Source organism: Nothoprocta perdicaria, unplaced genomic scaffold (assembly GCF_003342845.1).
Source record: "Nothoprocta perdicaria isolate Ctin4 unplaced genomic scaffold, notPer1 scaffold_127, whole genome shotgun sequence".
Taxonomy (NCBI): domain Eukaryota; kingdom Metazoa; phylum Chordata; class Aves; order Tinamiformes; family Tinamidae; genus Nothoprocta; species Nothoprocta perdicaria.
The window spans coordinates 1,125,420-1,148,244 of NW_020454394.1; the positions used below are offsets into that span (position 1 = coordinate 1,125,420).

Sequence of the window (22,825 nt, forward strand, 5' to 3'; positions counted from 1 at the left end):
ACAATTAGTTTCTGACTACAACAAGAAGCTTTTTGTTTCGCAGCCATTTAAAAAAAAAGTCACTCTTTTTTCTTTTACTTATCTTGCTTGTTCTTTTTCAGGATAAAGCATGAAAATATAGTTGCCTTGGAAGACATATATGAAAGTCCAAACCATTTATATCTGGTCATGCAATTGTAAGTACTGAAGCTAATGAAGCTTTATTATGAAAATTATCAACTATTCTTGTTCTAGTTTTGATATCTTTAACTGAAAAGATAGACCACGTGAGAGGTGTTTCTTCTCTTTGCTGCAATCTGGTGGCTAGGATGAGGCCTCAGGTGTGGTTGCCCAGATTGCCATACACTTTATGAAATTTGGGGCTGTAGTGCTGTGTGAGTAGTCTCAAAAATCAAATAAGAGTAAAGAGATTTATGAAAAAAATTGGCCCTATATGCGTGGAAGTGCCACACGTCACTTTTCTGTGATCCAACTAAAGTTGGATTTCTTTCCCTCCTCTCTCTCTCACTTTTCTTTTCCAATCTGACTGACATGAAAGGCAGCAAACCCACCCAAACTCTTGGCGGACTGTGAAAGTCCCTGGTCTGCTGGTAGCGTCCAGCATGGAAGTGGCATTAGTGGCTGTCTCCTTTGGAGACTGGGAAGAACAGCTCTACACATTTTTTGTTGTCCATTTTTGTCCAGTATTTCCCATTGCAGTGAGAAAGAACTTAAATAGGAATGTTGGGCTTGTACAAATTCAAAAAATAGCAGGTGAATTGTATGAAAATACATGCTTTTGTTTAACTCCTTCAGGAAAAAAATCAAGATTGTTCCTATTTATTATTAACTTGTTTAATGTGGAATGATCTTAACTTTTCTAAGTTTCTGATGTCCAGCTCACTGGATTATCTGAAATGTAGATCTGCTATCACAGATGCTGCTCAGTAGTTAGCAGTATAAATTTCTGTTTGCTCACAATTCAACACTCACTGGCAGATTATCTTTGCTGCTGTAGTTGTTCTCATGCATCCATCCAGTTCATTTTTCAAGAGCCAGGCATTTGGCTGTTACAAATGGATGCAGCATGACCAAAGCCCGAGGTGGTGAGAACACGGGCTGCTGTGAATCCATGTGCAGGTGGGGATGCAGCTCTTGGTGCCTACGAGGTAGACCAGGATGTTGTGCTTAGCCATGTGTTGAATTGAACCTGCTGCTGGCTAGGATTGATCCTTTTTATCATTCCCATTAAAAGAGACAGGAAAATTTGTCAGAAAATATGGGGTCATTTTTTTAAACCCTGGGTACACAAATGCAATGAAGCTGAAGTACTGCCACAAATTACACAGGGAGCCAACATGAAGACCTCAATGTGTACACATGCTCTTAATCTGCCTCAAATATGGTGTAGAACACATAAGCTTATTTTCTTAATGTCATTTGGTAGGATGACAAGCCCACCTCATTGCTGCAAATTAGACAAGGCCACATGGCCCTTTACGTAGGATATGCTAAGGAATAATCTTTCCCCACACTCTTGCAATAGCAACAAATTATCCTAGGGTGGAAAAGAGGAGATGTCCAGATGCTCATCCTGGTGACCATGAACCTGGCACCAAGGATAGTGCAACCTCTGCACTGCCTTCGCCTTCGGAGTTGGCAGCAACAGTTGGGAGCTGGGTCTGCAACTCCACGAAGTAGAGAGGGCTCCGGATTGATCCGGCACATCTCACCGTTTTTCCCTCTGTGAGAATAATCTCTGGTTTCCTAGGTAACATCAACTTGTTGCTACAATAGCTCAGGAATGCTGCACGGTGTGAGGAGTCTTATTTGTTTGCATCACTGCCCTATTTACTAGTCCTTGTGGGGGTTTCAGCTTTGGATTTTCCTGTCTTCTCAAGAGTAACTTGCGTTTAAAAGTGGGGTTTGCTAGGAATTAGAAGTGCTCATGATCAAGCATGGACAGGGAAATAGCATTTAGATAAAAGGAATAAGAGGCGATATTTGGGCCCTGTGTGAAAATAAAGATTGGTATTGTGGGCACAGCAAAGCTCAGCTTCTTCACCATTCTCCTTTGACTCATCACTTGTTAAATGCGTATTAGCTAATGTTTGCCAAAGGGGATCTTTTTGCTGCATGGGCAGCATTTTCACTGCCAGCCATTCTAGTTTCATGGAAAATCCACACTGGAGTTCCTGGGCATCTCATGGCTCAGTTGTGCCAAAGGCTTTGGGAAGTACCTCCAAGTACTTCGGTTATCCCTGTGTTGCCCACAGGTACATCTGCTTTTTCCTTTGCATATGTATTAGCACGCCAACCTAAAGGTTAAATATTGCATCTTAATTTGGTCTGTTGAAAATACAGGCAAATACAGGTAGCAGTGTCTGTGTAGGAGCTCTAGGAGAGGAAGCAGAGCTTGTCCATATCTATTTGACAATTTATTCTTGTAAGTCTCCCTAAAAGCTTTTCCAAGGGTCATGCAGTTGTTGGTGAAACTTGGCACATTCAGGTACAAATGTGACCGCTTGCTTTGGTTTCAGGCCTTTATTTTCATGTAGGTTTTGTCAGTGATCATAAAACTGTTCAAAAACTGCCACAATCCTCTTGACTAAAGATAGACCAAAAGTCCAATTTGGAAATCTCCAAATTTGACGGTGTGTGCTGCCTGAAAGCATTAGGCTTTTTCTTAGAACTGATGGGCCATTTCATCTTCATTTATGTTTTCCAAAATACAAGCTATTTCAACACAGTTATTTTAAATCTGGCAAGGTTATGCACAACCTGAGCAGTCTTTGGAGGGGAAATACGGCTCAGTTTTCATAGGAGGTAGAGTTACCAGCACAGCTGCAAAGCAGCGTATGGATGTAGCATAGTTATTGCCTCTCCCGGAGTGATTCAGCTAAAATTTTACAGGCACTATAGAAAAGCACCATAGAGCACTTAGGTTGAATTTTATCATATTTCCATTATTATGATGTGCTTTCAAGCCAAGAAACCCGCTGCTCCATTCCTAATGTTGGTTTCATGCTGTAACATTAAGATCTGCACAGCCAGTTACCTGCTGAGGATAAAGACAAACCTTAAAATGCTCAGAAGGTTTCACTGCTCTTGGATACTGAGATTTCCCCAGAGGAAAGCAGGGGAAAATAAAGTGCTTTCAGAAATGAAAGTCTTGATCTATGTCTTGATATGACAGTAGGCTTTACTAGTGAAGAAGTAGAGGGTTTTTGAGTGCTGATGCTCTGTGCAGTATCTTGGGGCCACATTAGCAGCATTAACCAAACCCTCGCTGTCTCCCAAGCTGTCTGTGTTATCTGTGTTGTCTTGTCGGTATAGGGAAATACCCTAATAACCTGCTGTGTTTAATATTGCCAGATACTAATATTTCATCCACATAGGTATCATCTTTGCATGACTCTTTTCCTGCATGCTGGAAAATGATGTTTAAAATGGGATTTTTGCGAACGTGTTTTCTACGTAGTGCAGGAGTGCTTGGAAGTGCTGTTTGTGCTTACGCTGGCTGTGCAGGGCAGGACGGGTTCTCAAAGGCAGCCTCTTGCTTCAGCCGTATTGTTCACCTGCATCGAAGCATGAAGCAGCAAAATCTGATCTTCTGTGTATTTGTGCCTAAAGGGCAGCAGTCCCACACCTGTGAACACAGGCCCTGCACTGCTCCACACGTCTGATGAGAAGCATTGCTCTGTCACTGCTATGGAGCTGAGTGCTTTGCCTCACAGAGATATGGGGCCAAGTTAAGAATCAATGATAATATTGTTCAGTCCTTATTCACCCACTGGGTTTCTTAAACAAGTAGGACCATAATATTCTTCTGTCAACTTTGGTTGAAGTTAGCCTGATGTGTCAGGAGTTACTTGGGAGCAATCATGGGACCACGTTGCCTCACTTCCTTTAGGAAGCAAGCTGCAAATAGGTCTAAAAGGCACATCCAAAGATTATAGGATTCATCTGCCTGTCCCAGGGAAGAATGTGTGGCCTGTCTCTGCCCATCGTCCCTAGCAGATGTCTTTTCAATCTGCTGCAACGTAAAAATCTCCAGCAACTGAGATTTCATATGCTCCTTGGTGGCAGGTCACACCAATGCTTCATGTTATTATTGGCCGAGAGCACTTCCTAATAACTAAACCTTCTGGGCTGTAATTTAAAGCTACTGTCTTTGAAGTCTTCTCATTTCTCTCATTCCTCCTGAAGGTACCAACAAGGTACTGTTCAAAAAAGTTCTTCATTAGGACTGGAGCTTTTGAGTTGCAAAGAAAGGGAGGTGAATGAGCCAGGACCTTTTCCTGAGATCTTCAGAATCTGCTCAAAAGAAAGTCTAAGACCTGCCACCAATCTGGCATAGCTTTCCACTTGCTTGGGCGTCTCCACTGCCGAGAGTGGGTCTGATCCTCTCCGGGGAAGGGCTGTTTTACCCAGATCCTTTCAGTCTCTGTTTTTGTTTCTCCAAGGAAACTTGAGTGTCTTCCCTAGGAGAGGTCATTTGAGACTTCTACATCTTAGTTCAGTGCATGCTCCCTGTCTTTGAGGGTTAGCCAACCTTGAAATGGTTCTCTTTACCTTTCCAAAAAACCAGATGTATGTGCCCTTCCCCAGAGAAGAAATGGCAGGGATCTGGAACAGCAAAACTGAGCCTAATACCGTGCCCTTTGGGAGTTTTCCAGTTTGGCATCCTAACTGTACTTAATTATTGGGATTTACATCACAGCAAAGCTGAGATGACGGGGGCTCCTTCCTGTTGGGTGGAAGACTCACGCATGAAGAGGAGATGCCTGCCCATAGAACTCATGGGCTCCGAGTTTGCACTGCCATTTTTCTGCTGTTTATCAGCTTTCCTGTGCCACACATGGGCTTGTAATAATCTTGAAAGGGGTTGGGTGAGCAAGTTAGGCACATACCTGCCTGCGGTAAAATCTGTGGGCATTTTTATGACTCCTGGAAGCTCAACCAACTGCCGCTCTACCTTTTACATATATATTCTGAATATAAGTGAACCAGAAGTCCAAACCAAAGCCCTAAGCAGTGACGAAGGGCCGAATTCCGTTTGTTTTTTGAATGCCCGATGCATGAGCGCGGTCCAAAAGCAGTGGAGCGTGGACTGCGTTGGAAAGTGACATTTAAATTAGAATATTCAGCCTCCAAGAAAAACAGCAAACAATTGAGGGAAGTGCCTCGTTTGCCAGCTTCCTTAAGAAGTCTAGCAAGGACACACCACGTTATGAAACAGCAATGCACGCGCCAGGCAGCTATCACATCAGGCTGCTAATTAAAGCAAAACACAGATCTGCTGCAGCATATTTCTGATACGAGATGTGTTCATATACTTGTTTTCCAAGTGTTATGCAAAAGACAGAAGGAAATATCCCGCCATTCACACCAGGATTCATGTGAATAGTTAAAGCAAGTTGGATTCTTCAACAGCAGAAAGTAACTTATTTCCATGCATCCCAGAATTGCTCCTCAGCACTGCCTTTTTCTGTGAATATCATGTATGTTGTCATTATTGCTAGTAATAATGTAAAGTAACACTATGTATGGGCAACATGGAAGCTGATGGCTCCAAACCATGGCGTTTGGTAGATGGTTCATCCACAGGACAGGACAGGTCGACTGCGCCTGTGGAGGTTCTGGTCTTCATTTTGGATGCTTCTGACTCTGACAAGATGTCCCAAGAGGGCCAAGCAGAATTCCTGGTATCCATTGAAAATACATTGAAAATACATTGAGAGCCTTGGATCCTATGTTTCCAGCACCTCAGCATGTTATTTGGAAATAAGATGTGTAATAGATTTACACAGCAGTCTGTGCTCTTAGATCTGTTGGCAAGGGCACCTCATGGCGAGGACAGGGCAAGGCCCGCGTCCGATTTCTGGTCAGCACCAGGAAGACTGATGCACATCTAGGCATGCCAAGAAAGGGACTACTCGGAGCCAAGGAACTTTTTCTTGGACATTGGGACCACTGAGTAGAGACATAGAGGCTCTGGTTAGGCAAGGCTTTGTTTTTTCAGAGCTTGTGCAGATGAAGCATTAGTAATTTGTGAAAAGTAACCTTTGGAAGTTTGCAGTGGGAGGAGAAATGGTTTAGCTCTGTTCTGTGGTTGCAAGAAGATTTTTGCTGTTTCTAGAGAGAAGAGTAGCTTTGGTTCCCAGTTCAAAAAACTGGGAGGAGGTTGCTATGCAAGGCACAGCTTTCCAGTGACAGATCCAGCTGGTGAATGTGGGAATGAATGAAGTGGGACAGCAGCAACAAGGTTGAGAATGTGTAACACGACTAGCAGCATCAGATAGTGATGTGGGAGAAGTGCTCAGAAAAGTGGCTCCTGGGTGTGTCATAGCCCTCAGTATGGACATTTTGCAGAATGGGCCCAAACTGCAGAGCTGGGATGTTAGATGCTGAAATCTCCCTCATCATTTTGGCATGCAAGCAATACAGGTTTGGATTTCAACCTGTATCAACACCTATTAATGCAGTTGGAGCATGATCTACCAGTCGAGCTTAGAAAAGAGGTATTGTTTGAAAAACCTGTGCCTTACCAAGTCTTCAAAGGCATATTGATTGAGCAACACAACTGAAATCCCATCCCGAGATAGCCTTCTTAAAGGGCTAAGGGACTTAATCTCACTGTAGCTCAGGGTGTCCCACTAGAGCTTTGTCAGCCACTGATGAGATAATAAACTGATCCCTGGCATCACCCCCCCGGGAAATGAGGAGTAGTTATTAATCTAGGATCAGCTTCATGTGATTTTGTTTTGGCAAGAAAAATTAACTCTTTAGTTAAGTTAGGCTGCTAAATGCTCAATATATGGCAGTTCTTTTCCTTGCCAGTGCTTGAGGAGTTTTAAGCAGACTAGGAGAGATTAAAGTCAGGGCAGGGTTCAGGGCATGGGCAGATATTTTGGTAACAGTTTAATAGATCGTAGAGTGATCTCCAAGATAACTTGTAGACTCCTATCATTGTGCATATTGTGTGTGATCTCAGAAGCGTGGCAGGTGCTCATCAGGCAGCCCCAGCTGCTCTCTTGGGAGATTCTCTTAGGTCTCTCTTGCATCCATCTCCGCCAGGACCAGTCTGAGGTCTGGAGCAGCAAACTCATTTTACTCCCATTAGCTGTAAAGCAAATTGCCTGGAGGGAGCCTCTCATGGGAGAAGTTTAAGTTGAGAAGGTCTATGGTGGTTTTCCAAATGGCATATGTATGATATATAGGGGCAATATGGGATTGTAGTGGACATTGCTGTGTTATGGAGCTCTCATGGGCTCTCTCCCTGACACTGCTCATCACTGTGGTCTTAGTCCTTGGGTGATGCTAAGGACTTCATTGCCATGTCTTAACCCAGCTTCTGAGGACCAGCATGTGCTGCTTTGGAACTTAGCAGTGTCAGTGCTTCACTTTGTGCAGCTCGCAGTGCCCGTGACCCCTCCAAACACAGGACCTTCTCCTGGAGAAGGCCCTGAGCAACGGCCATATCACTTCCTTGTGCTATTTAGTGTAGAAGGAATTTAGCCCTTGCTAGGAGCAGGCCACTGTAGTGTTCAAGTACATCAGTCCAACCTTTCTACAAGAACTGTGAGAGTCTTCCTCATCATGGGACAAATAAAGAACGTTCTCATAATGTCTTACAAATGCACTTATAGGCAGTCACCTTCGAGATGTGGACAAATGTCAGCATCCGTGCTGCTGAGCTTGCACTCATCATCAGCAGCTTAGTCTGAAGTGTCCCATAGGGACTGTGACACGGTGGCAAGGCAGCACTGTGAAATTTTTGAATTTTGAGTCAAGGCGAGATGCTAGATCTGATGAGGATTGATTTTTTTTTCTCTCTAGCCTTGAGAATAAAGTGATAATGGAGAAACATTTCCACATATTCATTGAACAGAGAGTATTATAATACTGTTTACTTTTATGGAAGTGTTAACAGTTTAGATGAAAATGGATTTTTTCTTTCAGGTGCTTACTGTTGCAAAGCTACTGCTATCAATAAAGAAAACAAGAGGTTTGATCGAAATTGAATAAGCCTTGTTCTGCCATATTATTCATGGAAGCTACAGATGGATTTGGAGGGCTCTTAAATCAGATAAACAGAGGTGATTATTTTACCATACTGATAGAAATGAAACCTGTATCCAAAGAACAGCCAAACAGGGGCACCGCAAACCTTCCTCGCCATAATATCTAGCCTCCAGCAAGCACCAGCACTAGATTTATAATGCAGGAGTATGTGACTTGATTTTTATTTTTGCTGCAATGCCCAAATTTTGACAGAATCGCCTCGAATTTCTCTCTCTAGCCCACCAGTCGCTGCCGTGCCGAGCTCCCAATTAGAGCTGCGTGGCGTAGCTGCGATGGGGGCGTCTGTGCTGGTGTTGAAGAGCTTGGTCACTGCTCGGAGGCAGCGCTGTGACTCACAGGGCAGCAATACATATCTGCCAGCAACCCTATATAATACCACAGCTAAGAGCAGGAATGAGACCTTCCTCCCCAAACAGCAGGCACTTGACTATTTAGAGCCCTAGCAATTTTGGGTCCATTTTGTTGGCTCTGGATAATCATCTCATTCCTTTTCATGCCCTGCCTGCAAGTTTCATTGCAGGTTACTCAATGTTCACGCAGGAACTGAATTAGTCTTCTGCATTTAGTCCTGGTTCTCTCAGTACCTGGCAATTTGCACAGTGGTACACTTACTGCCTGCACTAAAATCAATTAAATAGCTAGCATTCGCTTCAGGAGGAAGTGGCTTTGCAGCGAGATGGATAATAAATGTTAAATCCATATATGCCACAGTAGGAGAATTCATTATGATATGGTAGGATCCCTCTGGGGCTCTACATGAAGGCATTTTGATTAAGTAGTTACACTTATTTAAACAGAAAAGGACTTTCATAACAACCTGGAAAGCTTTAAAGTGAAATAATGTGGCACTGGGGCAAAACACAAAATTAAAGTTGGCATTCATGAATCCATTCTTTTACATGGTAACACCTTTATTAGAAGTTGTTTTTCCCGCTGAGTTCCGGAGGAAGGAAACTCACTAAGACTCAGGAAGAGGACAGTAGCAGACTCACAAACGTGACTTGTTGGGATGTACCAGAAGACACCGACATGGGTTTGTGGCCAATAAAAGGTGCTCCATTTTCCAAGTGTACTCAGATCTCAGTTCCAATCTCTGCTGTAATTAATGCAGTCAGGTAGGTTGATCTGTTAAAGAGCCTGAAAGGGAGTTCAGGATTATGTTATGCTAACATGCAGTTATATTTTTATTATATTATTAAGAGATTCCGCATAAAACTTCAGAAAAGGAAGTCACTAAGCAAGCAAGTTTTCTGTACAAAAACATATTTATGCCAAAAGAAAACACTCCTCACTACATTTTGTCTAGAACCTCTCCCAAAGGCTCTACGTAAGGCAGACTATTTTTAAAGCCAGAGAGATTCATCTTCTTTTCTGTGGCTGGGTTTGGGCCAGGATTATGTTAAGCCTAGAATTTTTAATGGAAATATGGGTTCTTTGAAAATCCTGTTTTGATTTCTTTTTGTAGTGCTATGGTTACCTCTTCTTACAGAAACTACTCGTAATAGAAGTGCAGAAGTTTTTGTCCTAGTTTTCTGCTTTAAACCCTGTCGCTGGAAAATAGTACACTGGGAGAAAAAAACAAAATCTAGATTTTTCTAAAGCAGTAGTTAGGTCTGCTTTGGCCAAACTTTTACTTCTTTTAGTCTTTTCTAGAAACTGAAAATATTGCTGATGATAAAGCCTATTTTTTGATGCATTTATAGAACATGTGCTCATGTGTTCTGATTCATACCACATGGTTATATTTCACCCTGTAAAGGCTGTTCTTCTTAAAGTGGAGGAAAAATGTGTTTGGAGATGCAAATCCTGATGCCCTTTTCTCCCACTTCTCCAAGAGAAATTCCTTGTTTGGGGCCCGGTGATCCTGTCCTCTCTATAAAAACATTTCTGCATCAGAGGACTGGAAATACAGCAGAGGAATTGGGTGTTTATTGAGTCTCATTATTCTGCTCGTAAGCAGCATTTAACCACCCTATAATTCTATTTTTAATTTTTTTGTCCCTGATCGATGATAGAGGTAGTGGACTCTTTAAATGTTCATTTGTCCCTGCAAAAAGACAGTGGCTTTTCCAAGGATCTTAAGACCTTTAATTCCTGATAACTGCTGCTTGCGTTCTTACCCTAAGAACCAGGTAGCAAATTAAAATTCATCCAGCTCTTCATCTCTAGCTCGAGGTTTTGCCATTAAAGCTCTGCTGGGAGCCCGCACAGCTCAGGGGAAGGATTCTTGCTTTGCAGGGTGGTGGAGCTGAGCACCAGCCCTGCCATAATGCAAAATGTTAACCAGTGATTCTGCACAGCAGCAGTGTAAATATGGATAAGGGAATGCTTAGCACATCACAGTCCAGGGTCTTTTCCACTGATTAATGCTTGTTTTTCTGTAAGCATTTGAAAGAACCATTCTGACAAAGCTTTTTGGATATTTTGTCTTTCGGATTAGGACACTCTCTGTGTCCCAAACTTTTAAATCTGATTTTTTATTTTTTTTTCCCAGGGAGTTTCACAGCTAGATTTGCTATTTGTTCTGCTTCCATATTCCACTGCAGGTCACATAAAGCTGGTCTGTACATTAGAATTTGTTGGAGGCCCACGATGCGGGAACATTTTACTCTTTGGTTCCCTTCCCGTTTGCTTGACAGCCTTTGATATTTGCAGCATGACGTTTTCGGTGGTTTCGCAGCACCCAGCAAGGGTAGCTGTGATGGGGTGCCCCTGACATCGTGAGGGAACAGTGCAAAAACACCCTTCCAACGTGAGGGAGTCGGGAAGGGCTGGCGGGGCCGCCGTGCAGGGCCCCATCATTGCAGCCCACAGCCCTACACGTGAGCACGGCCACAGTGTGAGCAACAGGAGAAACAGTTCCCAAAACGCTGTTGTTTCAGATAAGGTTTGTGCAGATGTTTCAAACACAGATCTGAAAATCAAGATATCTGGCTTCTTTACTCAGCCACTGCTTAATGCCCAGCTCTCAGATGGTTTTCTCTGATCATTTTGCATCCTCCGGAAAGAGAGTGCTTTCCTAATTAATTCTGGCTGAGATTAACTGTTTTGTTTCTCAGTCAATCAGGGCTGCTCTTCATGGGATAAGTTATTAAAAGAAATATGAGTCTTGGGCTCTGGTCTGTGTCTAGGGAGCCCTGTGGTGAAACTGAGAATGAGTAAAAGTGAATGTGCGTTTCTGAAGGGACCCAGGACTGTCTTGGAAAAGATATTCAGCTGTTTATCAATCTTCTCTCTTCTTTCCCTAGGTACCTCTGTGCAGTATTTTATCACTCTGTCCCATCAGTGTTTGGCAATCTTCACCCAGTGTAATACTAGGTGGCCGCTGTTGCTTGCAGTAAAATGTTGTGGCCACCACCATAACTTATATTTATTTATCCCTATGGTGTAGATATATGGAATATCAAACAGCAGAGTTAGGCCATCCAAAGTTAAGCATCACTAACTGAAGGGGAGATTTCTCCTCCTGTGTGCTCTACAGAGACAGATGCAGCTAGATGCATCAGATCAGAAGGTAACAAAAACAGGCATCAATTTCTTGCTCAGTAAGGAAGAGCTGAAACACAGTCTGGATAAAACCCAAACAACAGTCTCCAGAATTTAAACAGCCATTTCTTTATGCTGTGGCTAGATGGGTTGAGCAATTCAGGAATGCTCAGTATGCCCATGTCTTCCCTGCAGGGTGAAAAGAAGAGATTCAGCTGCCCCCTTCTCTCTCCTGTTCACACGCAAAGAACTGTGTTCAGTGAGCTCAAAGTCTACAACTTTTTATAACTTCTTTTTTACTGTATTTTACTTGTAGCACCCAAAGGGCACTGCCTGCAGTGACGGTGCCCCAGGATGCTTTGGAGTAATGAGTAAGAAAACTAATACTCAGCTCTGGGTCCCTAATACTTAATGGCCTCAGTAGACAGTGATCACACAAAGAGAACTTTGGATGCTTAATGGACTTAATAGACATTAAACACACCGAGAGGCTGATGGAAGAGCTTCCCACGGGCATAAGAGCCTTTGATTTGATACACAAACCTTGAGACCCTGCTGACTCTGCAAGCAAAGCTGCCTGGAGCAGGCTGCCAGGAGTGCTCGGACATCTAATTTCCCCTTTGCTGAGCATGAATACGAATGACTTTCTTGATCACATATATACTAGTAAATAAAAAAGTCTGCATCGTGTACTCTGAGCTTGTGTAGGCACGGGCTAGGAGGAACATAGATGACTCAGGCCAAAACTGCACCGGGGAGGCAGAGTGGGCAACTGCAGCAAGTGTGACAGTCTGGTTTAGTTTATGCTATCGACATAACCTCAGGACCTCTGCTCGCAATCTGTGAATTAAAAATAAAGGCCCTTTCTGCCTCATTTGAGGTCTGCAAGGATGAGCCTATTCAACAGGGATTTCTTTTTGAGCTATATAATTGCCTCAGACAAACTGAATAGCATGCAGGCGCCAAGGAGTTGAAAGTACAAGTATTGGCAAAGGAAGCTGCTTAAAGGCTCCTTTGGTTTCATTTCAAAGGAATTTTCGAAATAGCTGTTCTGCTCCCTCACTGCAGAAAAATGCAAAGTTTCATGAAGTGGTCATTCAGAAAAGAAAAGCACTGCAGCTAAAAGGGCACTCCTGGTTACTCCTGGTTTGACTTTCAGATTTCAGAGAGGGGGACATCAGTTCATCCATTAAGTGCCACTGGTCTGGCCGTTGTGCTGCTGCTCTGCAGCAAAAGCAACTGCAGCAAGAACTTCTTTATGACATAATTTTATTATTATTATTATTTTTCAGAGCTAAACTTTAGGCAGCCCTCAATCTGACCATTGATGGGAACATTGAGCTTTTAGAAGCAGCAGCAGTAGAAGAGTTATATCCTGCTACCTAATTGCCACGTAGGGATGTCCATCCATCCTTCCTTAGGAGATCACTTGCATGGTGATGAGGTCTCTTCCAGGCTGAGGCTGGAGAGCAAGCAGGCTGAGGAGAGCAAGAAATGGGAGAGGGAAGGGGAAGTAATGGCATGAAAAGGGACCCTCTGTATTCACGCCACTCCATGTAGTCCCAGTCATGCGTGCACCACATGCCTATTAGTGCAAAATTTATTTCCTTGCTGAACATTAATGTTCATTGCCTGCAGCTTCTTAGTAGTAAATTATATTCATGGCCTCTGGGTCCTAGTCCCATTGAATAGTTATTTGCAAGGCAAAAGAAACCTACTGTTTTAATTCAGGTTGAACTTTGAATACATAAAATAGTCTTTTTTCAGTCCAAACATGCTAGTGCCCTTTCAAATGTGAATATTAACATTCTTTTCAGAAAATATACTTTCCTTCCAACCAGTTCATCTTATTTGACAGCCCACCTTAGAGATTTAAGCATTATTTACGTTTCTTAGAGAAATTCCTGTAATAAAAGGTGTCCTACTTTGCTTCATGTTGAATTCTCACTGGGTAGGTAGTATCAGATTGCAGAGCAGTTCTATCTTGTACAATTAACCTTTCAAGAAAAAAAAATCCAAAACATTTACTTTGTAAAACTCATTGGACCAGAAAGATGGAAAGCAGAAACTATTGCTGGTAAGATTTTGTTTCTGCAGTATGCCCCAATTTTTATTTGGAAATCATAAACAGTTGTCATTTTCTGATAAGTATAGATAATAAATTGTATAATGTTCTATTTTAGACAAAAAGAAGCAACCTTTACCCAGCACCAGCTGCCAAATTTGACATAACGAGTTTTGTCCAAAGTACATTCACCTGTTACATCCCTTAGTGTAGTCACACATTTGGACTCCAGCTGTGCCACAGTATCTACCTGTTCTTTGACTTATCTGACATCTACCAGGTCTTCGTGATGAGACCACTCTGCTAATTGCTTGTCCACGTGTCTTGAGGCACTTTGTCATAGCTCAACCAGGCAGAATGGTCACACTGAGAGGGGAACGGGGCCAGTCCACTCGGGGAGTTCATATTTTCTGCCCATGAAGCTCAGAAGAACTGTTTTTGAAAGGCTGAGTTCTTACATTCGATTTGCTCTTCTTCTTGAGCTGAAAATAGCATGTATTGTTCTCATAATCCCTTAGCAACTTGAAAACTGCTATAAATTGAACATTTTTTAATCTTCACCTACAGCAAGAAAAACAGTTATTCCTGCAGCTACTTAGCTAATGCTAATCAACTAAGATTTTGATGGCTTTTTTTTTGACACTTCTCTAAATATTGCATTTATCATTTCAATGAGTCCTTTAGAACCCTAAGTTATGGTGAATAGCCTTGCTTCTGCTGTGGGCATTGTTGAATCAGAGCAACATATGTGAAAATATAACTGTCCGTGAAAAAAAAATACCTACTCCTACAATCTTACTAATCATAGATTATCAAGATTCATAATACCCTGGATATGCTTTTTTGCAGAGAAGTTGTTAATAGCCATGTCGCGGGATAGAAGCAAATGCAGAATAACAATGTTGACAGGTAATAGGGCAATTGCAACCCAAATGTATTGGCACAGCTGTAGAACAGGTGAATTCTGAGGATCAGCTCATGCATTTTGAGCTGTGCTTGCTTTGTTTCCCCTGAAATCTGCTCCTCCTCAATTGGGTAACAAGTGATTTGGTAAATGGCTTCTTGAAGTGTGGCTGGAAAGAATGGTTGAATGCCCTGAGTGGATAATTTCAGTCTGAGACTGATCACTTTGCTGTTTCCTCTGTGGTTGGAAGGCTGTAGTACATCATGAAGATCATCTCCCAAATGGCCAGCACAAGGGACCACATACGCCATGCAGTTCAGAGGGAGCACCTGTGTATGCCTGTATGATGGCACATTTTGTTGTCAAAAATGACAGAATACTTGTGTGTGGCTGTCTGTAGCTGTGATAATCTAGTGCTCGATACCAGCATGCCAGGAGGGAGTTGCAATTATATCCTGACACCCAATAGTCCCAGCGATTTCTGGTCCATTTTTGCTCCATAGTTCAACTGTATTGACTTAAAATCTCACATCACAACTAAGTGAAGCAATGAACTGATGAAAATTAACAACCATCTAATCATTTGGGAGCATTAGGAAATCTCATCCCCTCTTCAGTAATGAATATCCTCTTTCTCCTATTTCTCGACAAACCAAGTATCTCAAATGAGTCTTCAGGGCCTGTGGAGCTAGGGTGTGAAGAAGGCAGGGGAGAAACAGGACTATTCCTCTGCTGCTGGTTAAGTACTGAGTTTCCAGCAACACTAGTAGGAGGAATATGTGGGAAAGCAGCATAGATTTACATAGCACACCCAGCCAAGGAGTAGTATCAGCTTTGATATTCCATGGGAGCTTCCCTAGCCCTGGTCTTCTACCCTGTGGTGTGCAGGGACCATGCTTAGCCATGCTTACCTCTGGGGCACTCCGCACTATCGCTGATGTCAACCAGAATTTTTCTGCTAACTTTGATAGGATCAGTGCCGTAGGCAACAGATCAGGGTTTGCCTCTGCATGAAATTATAATGATCAAAACAATTTCAGCGTTGCATGAGATGTAAAGTGGTTGGGATAAGCTAGAGAAGTCAAGCAAATTTTGGCAAACATAATTCCCAGATTAAATACCTAGGTAAAACCTCTTCAGGGCAGGGGTGTCTTGACCTATGCAGACCAAGACTGATATTCACAGGAAAGAGTTCTTCATAGCTCTTCTGGCTGCATCTGTTTTACTAAGTAGAGGGTAAGGGGCTACTTATCAGACAAGAAGGGACAGGCCAGCATCTACTGTGCTTATCCTCCTCTGCATGTGAGCTACAGCCAGAAAACCCAGCATTTGGCCCTTGGCCTTCTCTAGGCCCCGGATCGTGTTGTGATGCCATCATTATTTGTATGCTTTTTGTTGGTTCAGAGTGTCTCAAAGGGTGTAGGGGACTGTGTTGCCACCCGCCAAGATGACTGTTTTACAGCTTGAAACTGAAGGGGTTTGCTGCATGATGTGGGCACTAGCATGGGAGGATGGGTGGGTTTGAGGATCCTGGAAGAGTGTCAAAGACCTCTTTATGCAGGGTGGAGAGAGATGGATGTCGTTTTGGGAGGAGTTATGAGGGTGACACGTCCCCCAACCACCCCAACCCCTCGCTGTCATGGAGCTGCCTCCTCTCGCTGTCAGGGAGCTGCCTCCTGTCACTGTCACGGAGCTGCCTCCCCTCGCTGTCATGGAGTTGCCTCCCCTCACTGCTCCAGGCCCACGCGGGGCTGAGTCAGAGCTGGCGGCAGAGGCGACGCACGTGGAGGGCTCCATGACAGCAAGGAGGAGTCCACCCAAGGTCTGGACATGAAGCGCTTTGCAGGGACAATAACACCAGCCTCACCCTGCCTGCTACCAGAGCTGCAGTCCCAAAGAGGTTACAGGGTGTGAGGAAGGCTGTTACTTGCTCTCTCTGCTCTGCTGGCCACGTGTGAGGTCTTGGTCCTTCCTTGGTGCCTGTTTTGAGGCCCCATCCTGCCCATCATAAGCTGTGAGGCCTCTGGGAAACAGGAACTGTTTGGGAATGGGTGAGAATTTCTGCTTTTCAGGTCAGCATCAGCAGGCTGTGTTTGCCCTCTTGGGTTGCTTGCCACCCTCATGGTAGTTGATAGCCCTTGCTGGCCATGCTGGTGCAAGACCTGTGTGGATGGGTGCGTGGCAGGCTGCCTCCTGTCACTGGGAATGGGGCTCTCCTAGGTGACCTTGGCAGTTGTGAGGCTGAGCCTTCGGCTTGGACTGAGCAACGTCTGAGCAACGGGTACATGAGCAAGAATGGCAGAGCTCCTGTGACCTGAAGCGTTGGGCATTTCAGATCACAGAATTCTGTGATTCTGTGATTTCAGCTTTGTTTGGGGTGAGACTGCAAGCCCCAGGAGAGCCTCTAAGGTCTAAGAGAGACTTAAGGAACCTCCACATAGATGTGGCCAAATTAAGGACCTCTGAGAAATCTGTGTTTGTGAAGTACTGAGGGGACCACCTCGTTCTTCAAAAACAAGACCATTGCTGTAAGTTTTTCTGCTGACCACTGATGAGTTGCTGTGCAGCTACCCCATGTTTCTGGAATGGAGAAACCTGAGATGAGGAGAGGGAGAGGTGAGGCTGAAAAACCGCTGATCAAGTGGACTCCTCTGCCCCACCACACAAATGCTGTTTCCATAAGCAGCACTTATAAAATGTTCTGCAGGAGCTACTTAATGCATTTGGCATTGTTCTTGGTTTGGGTGTGCAAAAGCTAAGCAGAGTGAACTGTGTCATCAAGCTCATGATCAGCAGTAAACCAGCGAAGAATTAGCCAAGGTTTCAAAGGTAAACTAATCAAGAGAACAAGCCAAGCTGTTCAGCAGCATGCCAAAATATCTCAATATGACTCTTATGATTTATTTCATTGTTTCTTATAAATTGAGCAGTAAGAAATAAAAATATGACCGCACTCTTCTGTTTCTCTTTGGTTCACTGTCTTAAAAATCAGGTTGTTTTAAAAAGACATGTATAATCATACATTTTGGCTTCTACAGGCACTTATTTTACTACACAATTTGAAATTGCTTCAGTTAAGCATTTAAAGTCTAAAATAAATGTTCACATACACAGACAAAAAAGATATTTGCATGTTATTTGAAGCATCCATTCTGAGGGAAATGTGGACCTTCCTTTTCCTTCTCCACATCTTTCCTAGTAAGTTTTCAAATATTGACTAACTTGTCAATATTTACAGTCATTGTGCTTGAGGTGTGGTGATGGAAGAGCAGAGTTCTTGGAGATAAGCAGGTCCTTGTGAGCTTTGTGAAAATACCTTCCTGACAAAGCGAGCACCAGTAAGTGCCTGCCACAGAAGGAAATGCTGTATTAAGAATATGAATTACTTAAAATTCTGAATTTTATGAACAGTGGTATGTACTCCATAAACATCTCAGTATTTCCCAGTGACTGAAATGCAGAGGTGTTTCCTTTCCTATGTACAGGGTTATTTTGAGAGCTTGACAAGAAAAAATAGGGACTTTCATGCATCACCCACGATGTTTGAAGCAGCATTGGGACATTGAGACTATCTGTGAAAAGATCTACAGAAGTGATCTAAGACACCATCGGAAACACCTGGGAAGAGCTTAAAGGAAGTAAAGAGGTTAATTTGATTAATAGATGATTAATAAAGAATGTGGTTTGTACCTGATGGGATGTGAACATTAAGGAGGGAAAATTTGGCTGATGCAGCAAAAGTGTGACAGGCCTTTTGTGATTGCTCACTCTGATAGCAGGCATTAAAAAAAAGGAAGAAGATGAGTTCCTGAAGATCTGTTTTTTTTTTAAAAAAAAAAAAAAGGAGAAGAAGAGTTCTTGAAGATCTGTTAGCCTGTCACCACAAGCATAGCTCCTCAAACCTTTCCCCTTCTGGAGATGGACATCATCAGGCACCAAGGCTAGGATAAGCAATGGATTGGAAGGACATTTAGGTTAATAGCTCGTGTGCACATTTGGGACTCAGAACCACTGAAGTCACTGTGAGTTTTTCCATATGCTCAGTGAGCTGTGATCCAGGCTCTTGCTAAGGTGGGGAAAAGCATGTATCCGTTTTTCAGGGAAAAGCAAATACCGTCTGCAAAAGCTTCTGTTCAGCAAAAAATTCCAAAGCAAACTTTGGAGCAAATCTCTCCTGTGACATTAAGTTATGGTAATTTTAACATATTCCTTTGAATTTTAAAATAGAGTTACCATGTGCTCTGTAAACAGCTCAGCATTTCCCAGCGGCAAGGAGAGAGAGGTGTTTGTGATTTTTGGTATGAGTGATGGGGTTTCCATACACCCTCGGAGCGAGGGAGAAGGAGATCCTGGCGTGGTTTGTAGTACGGCAGCATCAGTAAAGCAAGGGGGAACTCACTAAGCGGGAACAGGAGAATTCATGCAGGATCCTGCTTAACATGAGACTCTGGGGGACACCTGCCACCCACCAGAAGGGAGATGAAACAGAAGGTTCTGTTATTTTACTGATTTTGAGGCCCCTTCAATGCCAGTCTCTATGAGGGCAGCAATGATATGAAAACAAAAAACAAAAAACAAAAAACAAAACAACAAAAAAAAAAAAANAAAAAAAAAAAACCCCAAAAAAAAGGAGAGAAAAGGAAACATTTCTAAAGGGAATTAGGACGCATTTTTCTAATACTCTTGTCTCCTGGCTGATGAAATGAAATATGAGCAGATCTATCACTGAGATCTGAACAAGGCATAGAAGTAGGGAGCAATCCTAAACATTGTAGGAAACAGGGAAGGACTGATGGACTAAACAGAGTATTTTTTCCCTGCTTCTGCATTCTGTGTTTTCAAATTGTATTTAACACAAAGAAAGAACAAACATTAGATGCAGTAAGTGTGGTCATATATGGTCAATAAAGGAACATATAATGAACTTCATCCTGAGATTTTTTAAGACAAGATTCTGTATGTTAATGATTGAACACTAGGCTCAGATTGAGAATGAGAATTGCTGGGTAATATTTATCTTCAGATTTTACCACATTTATGAATGGCTTTGTTCTGTTTTCTTTTTCTAAATAGAAACATTTGTGTTATAAAAGAAAATTATTTTGACATCTAGTGTGAATAAATAAATTGCCTTTCTGCAAATTGGAATATTAACTTAAGAAAAAACACATTAAAAAGCCTCTTGAAGCTATTATATCAATCTTAAACTTAATAAACTGTGAGAGAATGCATTTGAGATTTTATATTAACTTCTTCCATCCTTGAAAGCATGAGAACCATTTTTCCTTGCCCTTCAGTTTCCATCTCATTATGTTATTAATAATTAAACAACTGAAAAATAAAAGATCAGTTATTTCTCATGAATTGTCAATCTGTAGATTTCTAATTAACCCAGTTTGTGAGTGTGGAGAAGCAGTTCCTCCAGCAACTGGTGCACCTTGCAGTAGATCATACTCTCAGGAATAAAGTCAAATGGGTCTTTCGTATCAGAGCTGGCTGAAATTCTGCTCAGTGCAAAGAATGGATCTAAACTGGTGGCACTGGAGCATCTCCTGGCTTCCCAGGTCCCAGTGTCCACCCTGGATGCAGACTGACTCCCAGGAGATGCCTCCTGTCCTGCACTGCTGGAAAACCAAAGCTCATCCATGCCTTGAGATCCAGCCATGCCCCGAGTCTGCCGTGGGGACTGGGATCCGGGCTTTCCTGCAAGACATTGGGACTGGAGGTCAGAAATAATGTGGATGTGGGGCTCTGGCCTTGGAGGACACCCAAGCCTTGGAGCTCTGCCTTGGAGCTCTGTAGATGAGACAAACAGCAGAGGATGTGGAAGCAATGGGAGAGAAAGAAAATACTTCAGGTCACAGAAGGGGCCTGTGGCGGCGGCTAAAGTGGAACACACAGATTGTGGAAAGCTAGTGGTGCCTGTTTCCAGGCCTGAGCTGTTTTAGCAGCTATTTGCTGACACTTTAGAAAATCTCCTGCGATTTGTGGGCAGAGGAGATGCTGGAGGTGTATTTTGTCTCATGATCCTGCAAACCTTGTTGGAGTAACTTAACCCACGCGAAGAATCCCCTCTGCGAGGATTTGAGGATCAGGTTCTCAAATTATAGCTCCAGATGCTCCAAGTGCTTCTGACTCAGATGATCCCAGTTCATGGAAAATATCCCTTGGAAAATATCCCTAGAAACTCTTTCCAGATTGATAAATATCCTTTTTCAGTTTTTTTTAAATTTTTATTTTATTTTTTATTATTATTGCCTGGCAAATAACTGCAAAGACAGCTGTGTATGTAGGGTAAGGCTGCAAACGGTCTTCAAAGATCCTGAACTCTGGCGGCTAGAGTGATACTGAGGCTCCTCCTGTGGGGATTGTGGAGAAATACAAACGAATAAAATACTGGAAGCAAGCTGAAAGAGTGGCTGAGAAGCAGGAGGAGGAATAATGGCTAAGGATTAAAGTCTTAGGAATGAGTCACATAATGCCAGTGCCAAAAGCATAAAATAAAATGAGTGTCTGCGCTTCCCTAGCTACAGAACTTGAGAAGTTGCTGCTCTGTTTCTGGATTACCTTTCTGCTCTGTGTTGTTCATTGAAGCCTCTCTAGGGCCTGTCATCAGTGGTGGCATCTCTAGGGGCTAATGGGCAACCTCCAGCATCAAAATGTGGTCCTTCCAGCATCAAAGCGTGGTCTTGGGTGTGTTTTTATTAGGCAAGCAAGACACAGCAGGTCAACGTTGCCTTCCAAAGCACCTGCACATGGTCTCTCTGCTGAGGTTCGAGGTGATTCCTGCCACCTCCTTTGTGAATGAAACAGTCTGTCTTCCCAACAAAAGCACACTTTGTTGGTACCAGCTTTCCCAGCTCTTAGTTCCCACTTCCCTCTGGTCCAAGGGAGGCCTTGCACTGTTCTCAGTGAGATCTGTGCAATCAAACTCTGCAAAATTGACTTATGTTTCCAGAAACTCCATCTTGCATATTTTGCTGTGCAGCAGTCTTGTATTGAGAGAAGAGGAGAGGGTCTGATGAGAAGCAAGAAATATGCATTATTTTTAACAGTGACACCATGAAGGGGCAGGAACTATTTTCTGTCCACGGCTCCCCAAGTGCCAAGGGCAAGGGAAGTAGCTCCGCATGGCCAAAAAGCCTAAGCACACTGATTTGTCTGTTGGATAAAGCCCGTAATGGTCACGATGACCCTATTGCACCTGTGGATTGATACAGTGGCTTTTCTCGTGGGAGTGGAATTAAAAATCCGCTGCAGCCTAGCAAAATGTCTCGGGGGTGTAAATCTGGCTAGGCATCAAGCTGTGATGATGGTATCGTTTGGTAGAAATGGGATTGAACAAGTCCATCACAGCTGACCCTGCCTGTGCTTCTGTTAGGGGGTTCATAGCCAGGAATGAGAACATGCAAGAGGACATCTGCACAAAGAGGCAGGTAAGGAGTGAGTGCCAAGAGGGACTTGAACATCTGCAGATAGACTTATCTGGAATATTAACATCAAAATCCAACGCTGCTATTGTGGAGACCTTTACTTGACTGCTACAAACCTGTTCTCCATATCTTTTGCATGAAACTGTTGTTGGATAAAACACAGAGTCCCCAAAAGTCAGCCACAGTCCAACCATCCCCCTTGAATAGAAAGTACCTTTGTGCGCTTAGCATCTAACAACTAGGTTCTGCATCTCCATCTCTGCTTTCCTCTTTTTTTCCTTTGTGTTCCGAGTTTCCAAAGCTCTGGATGTAATTCTCTTTCAGAATGTATAAAGTCATGGGGAAAAATAGTGAAGTGGCTTGCGAAGCAGAGCAAATCAATTCTGTAGAAACTGCAGCACACATTTCCATATTACTTTTATTTTTTTCTGCTGAAGAAAGGATTTATGCACAAGTTGTTTTTTTCTTTTGTGGCAATGCCTTTATTCCACTTCATTGGTAAATGCTCTAACAAAATACATACATAACACTTCAAAAAATCCAAGTGCAAATGCCTTGTGGACAATCCACGTTTACGAAGTAATGGCAAAAAGCTCCAAAATTTTGAAATAACTACATTTTATTTTCCCGCAGCACACAACACTTCTTTCCTTTGCTTTTATGCTCTGGGCTGACCAATTTAGTGCAGCATGAGCCCTAGCAGCGGAAGTCAAGAACCCAAGAGACGAATTTTAATTAGAAGGCAATCAAACCACCAGATGGCTCCCTGATGTTTTAAATCACCACTTGGGTGAAATAAATTGACTTTTCTTGAAAACATTACCAGAGTAAATTTTAAACAGTGCCCCAAAGCTGAAACAGAAAGTAGTT

At 42.9% G+C, this 22,825-nt stretch overlaps 1 protein-coding gene across 1 annotated transcript in view; it reads left to right on the plus strand.

The window, feature by feature from the left end:
* Positions 1–22,825, plus strand: part of CAMK1D (calcium/calmodulin dependent protein kinase ID) — a 188,227-nt gene that overhangs the window by 105,656 nt on the left and 59,746 nt on the right. Inside the window, exon 3 of the mRNA XM_026033280.1 lies at positions 102–176. Within this exon, the coding sequence (XP_025889065.1) occupies positions 102–176 (75 nt within the window). The remainder of the gene's footprint in view (positions 1–101; positions 177–22,825) is intronic.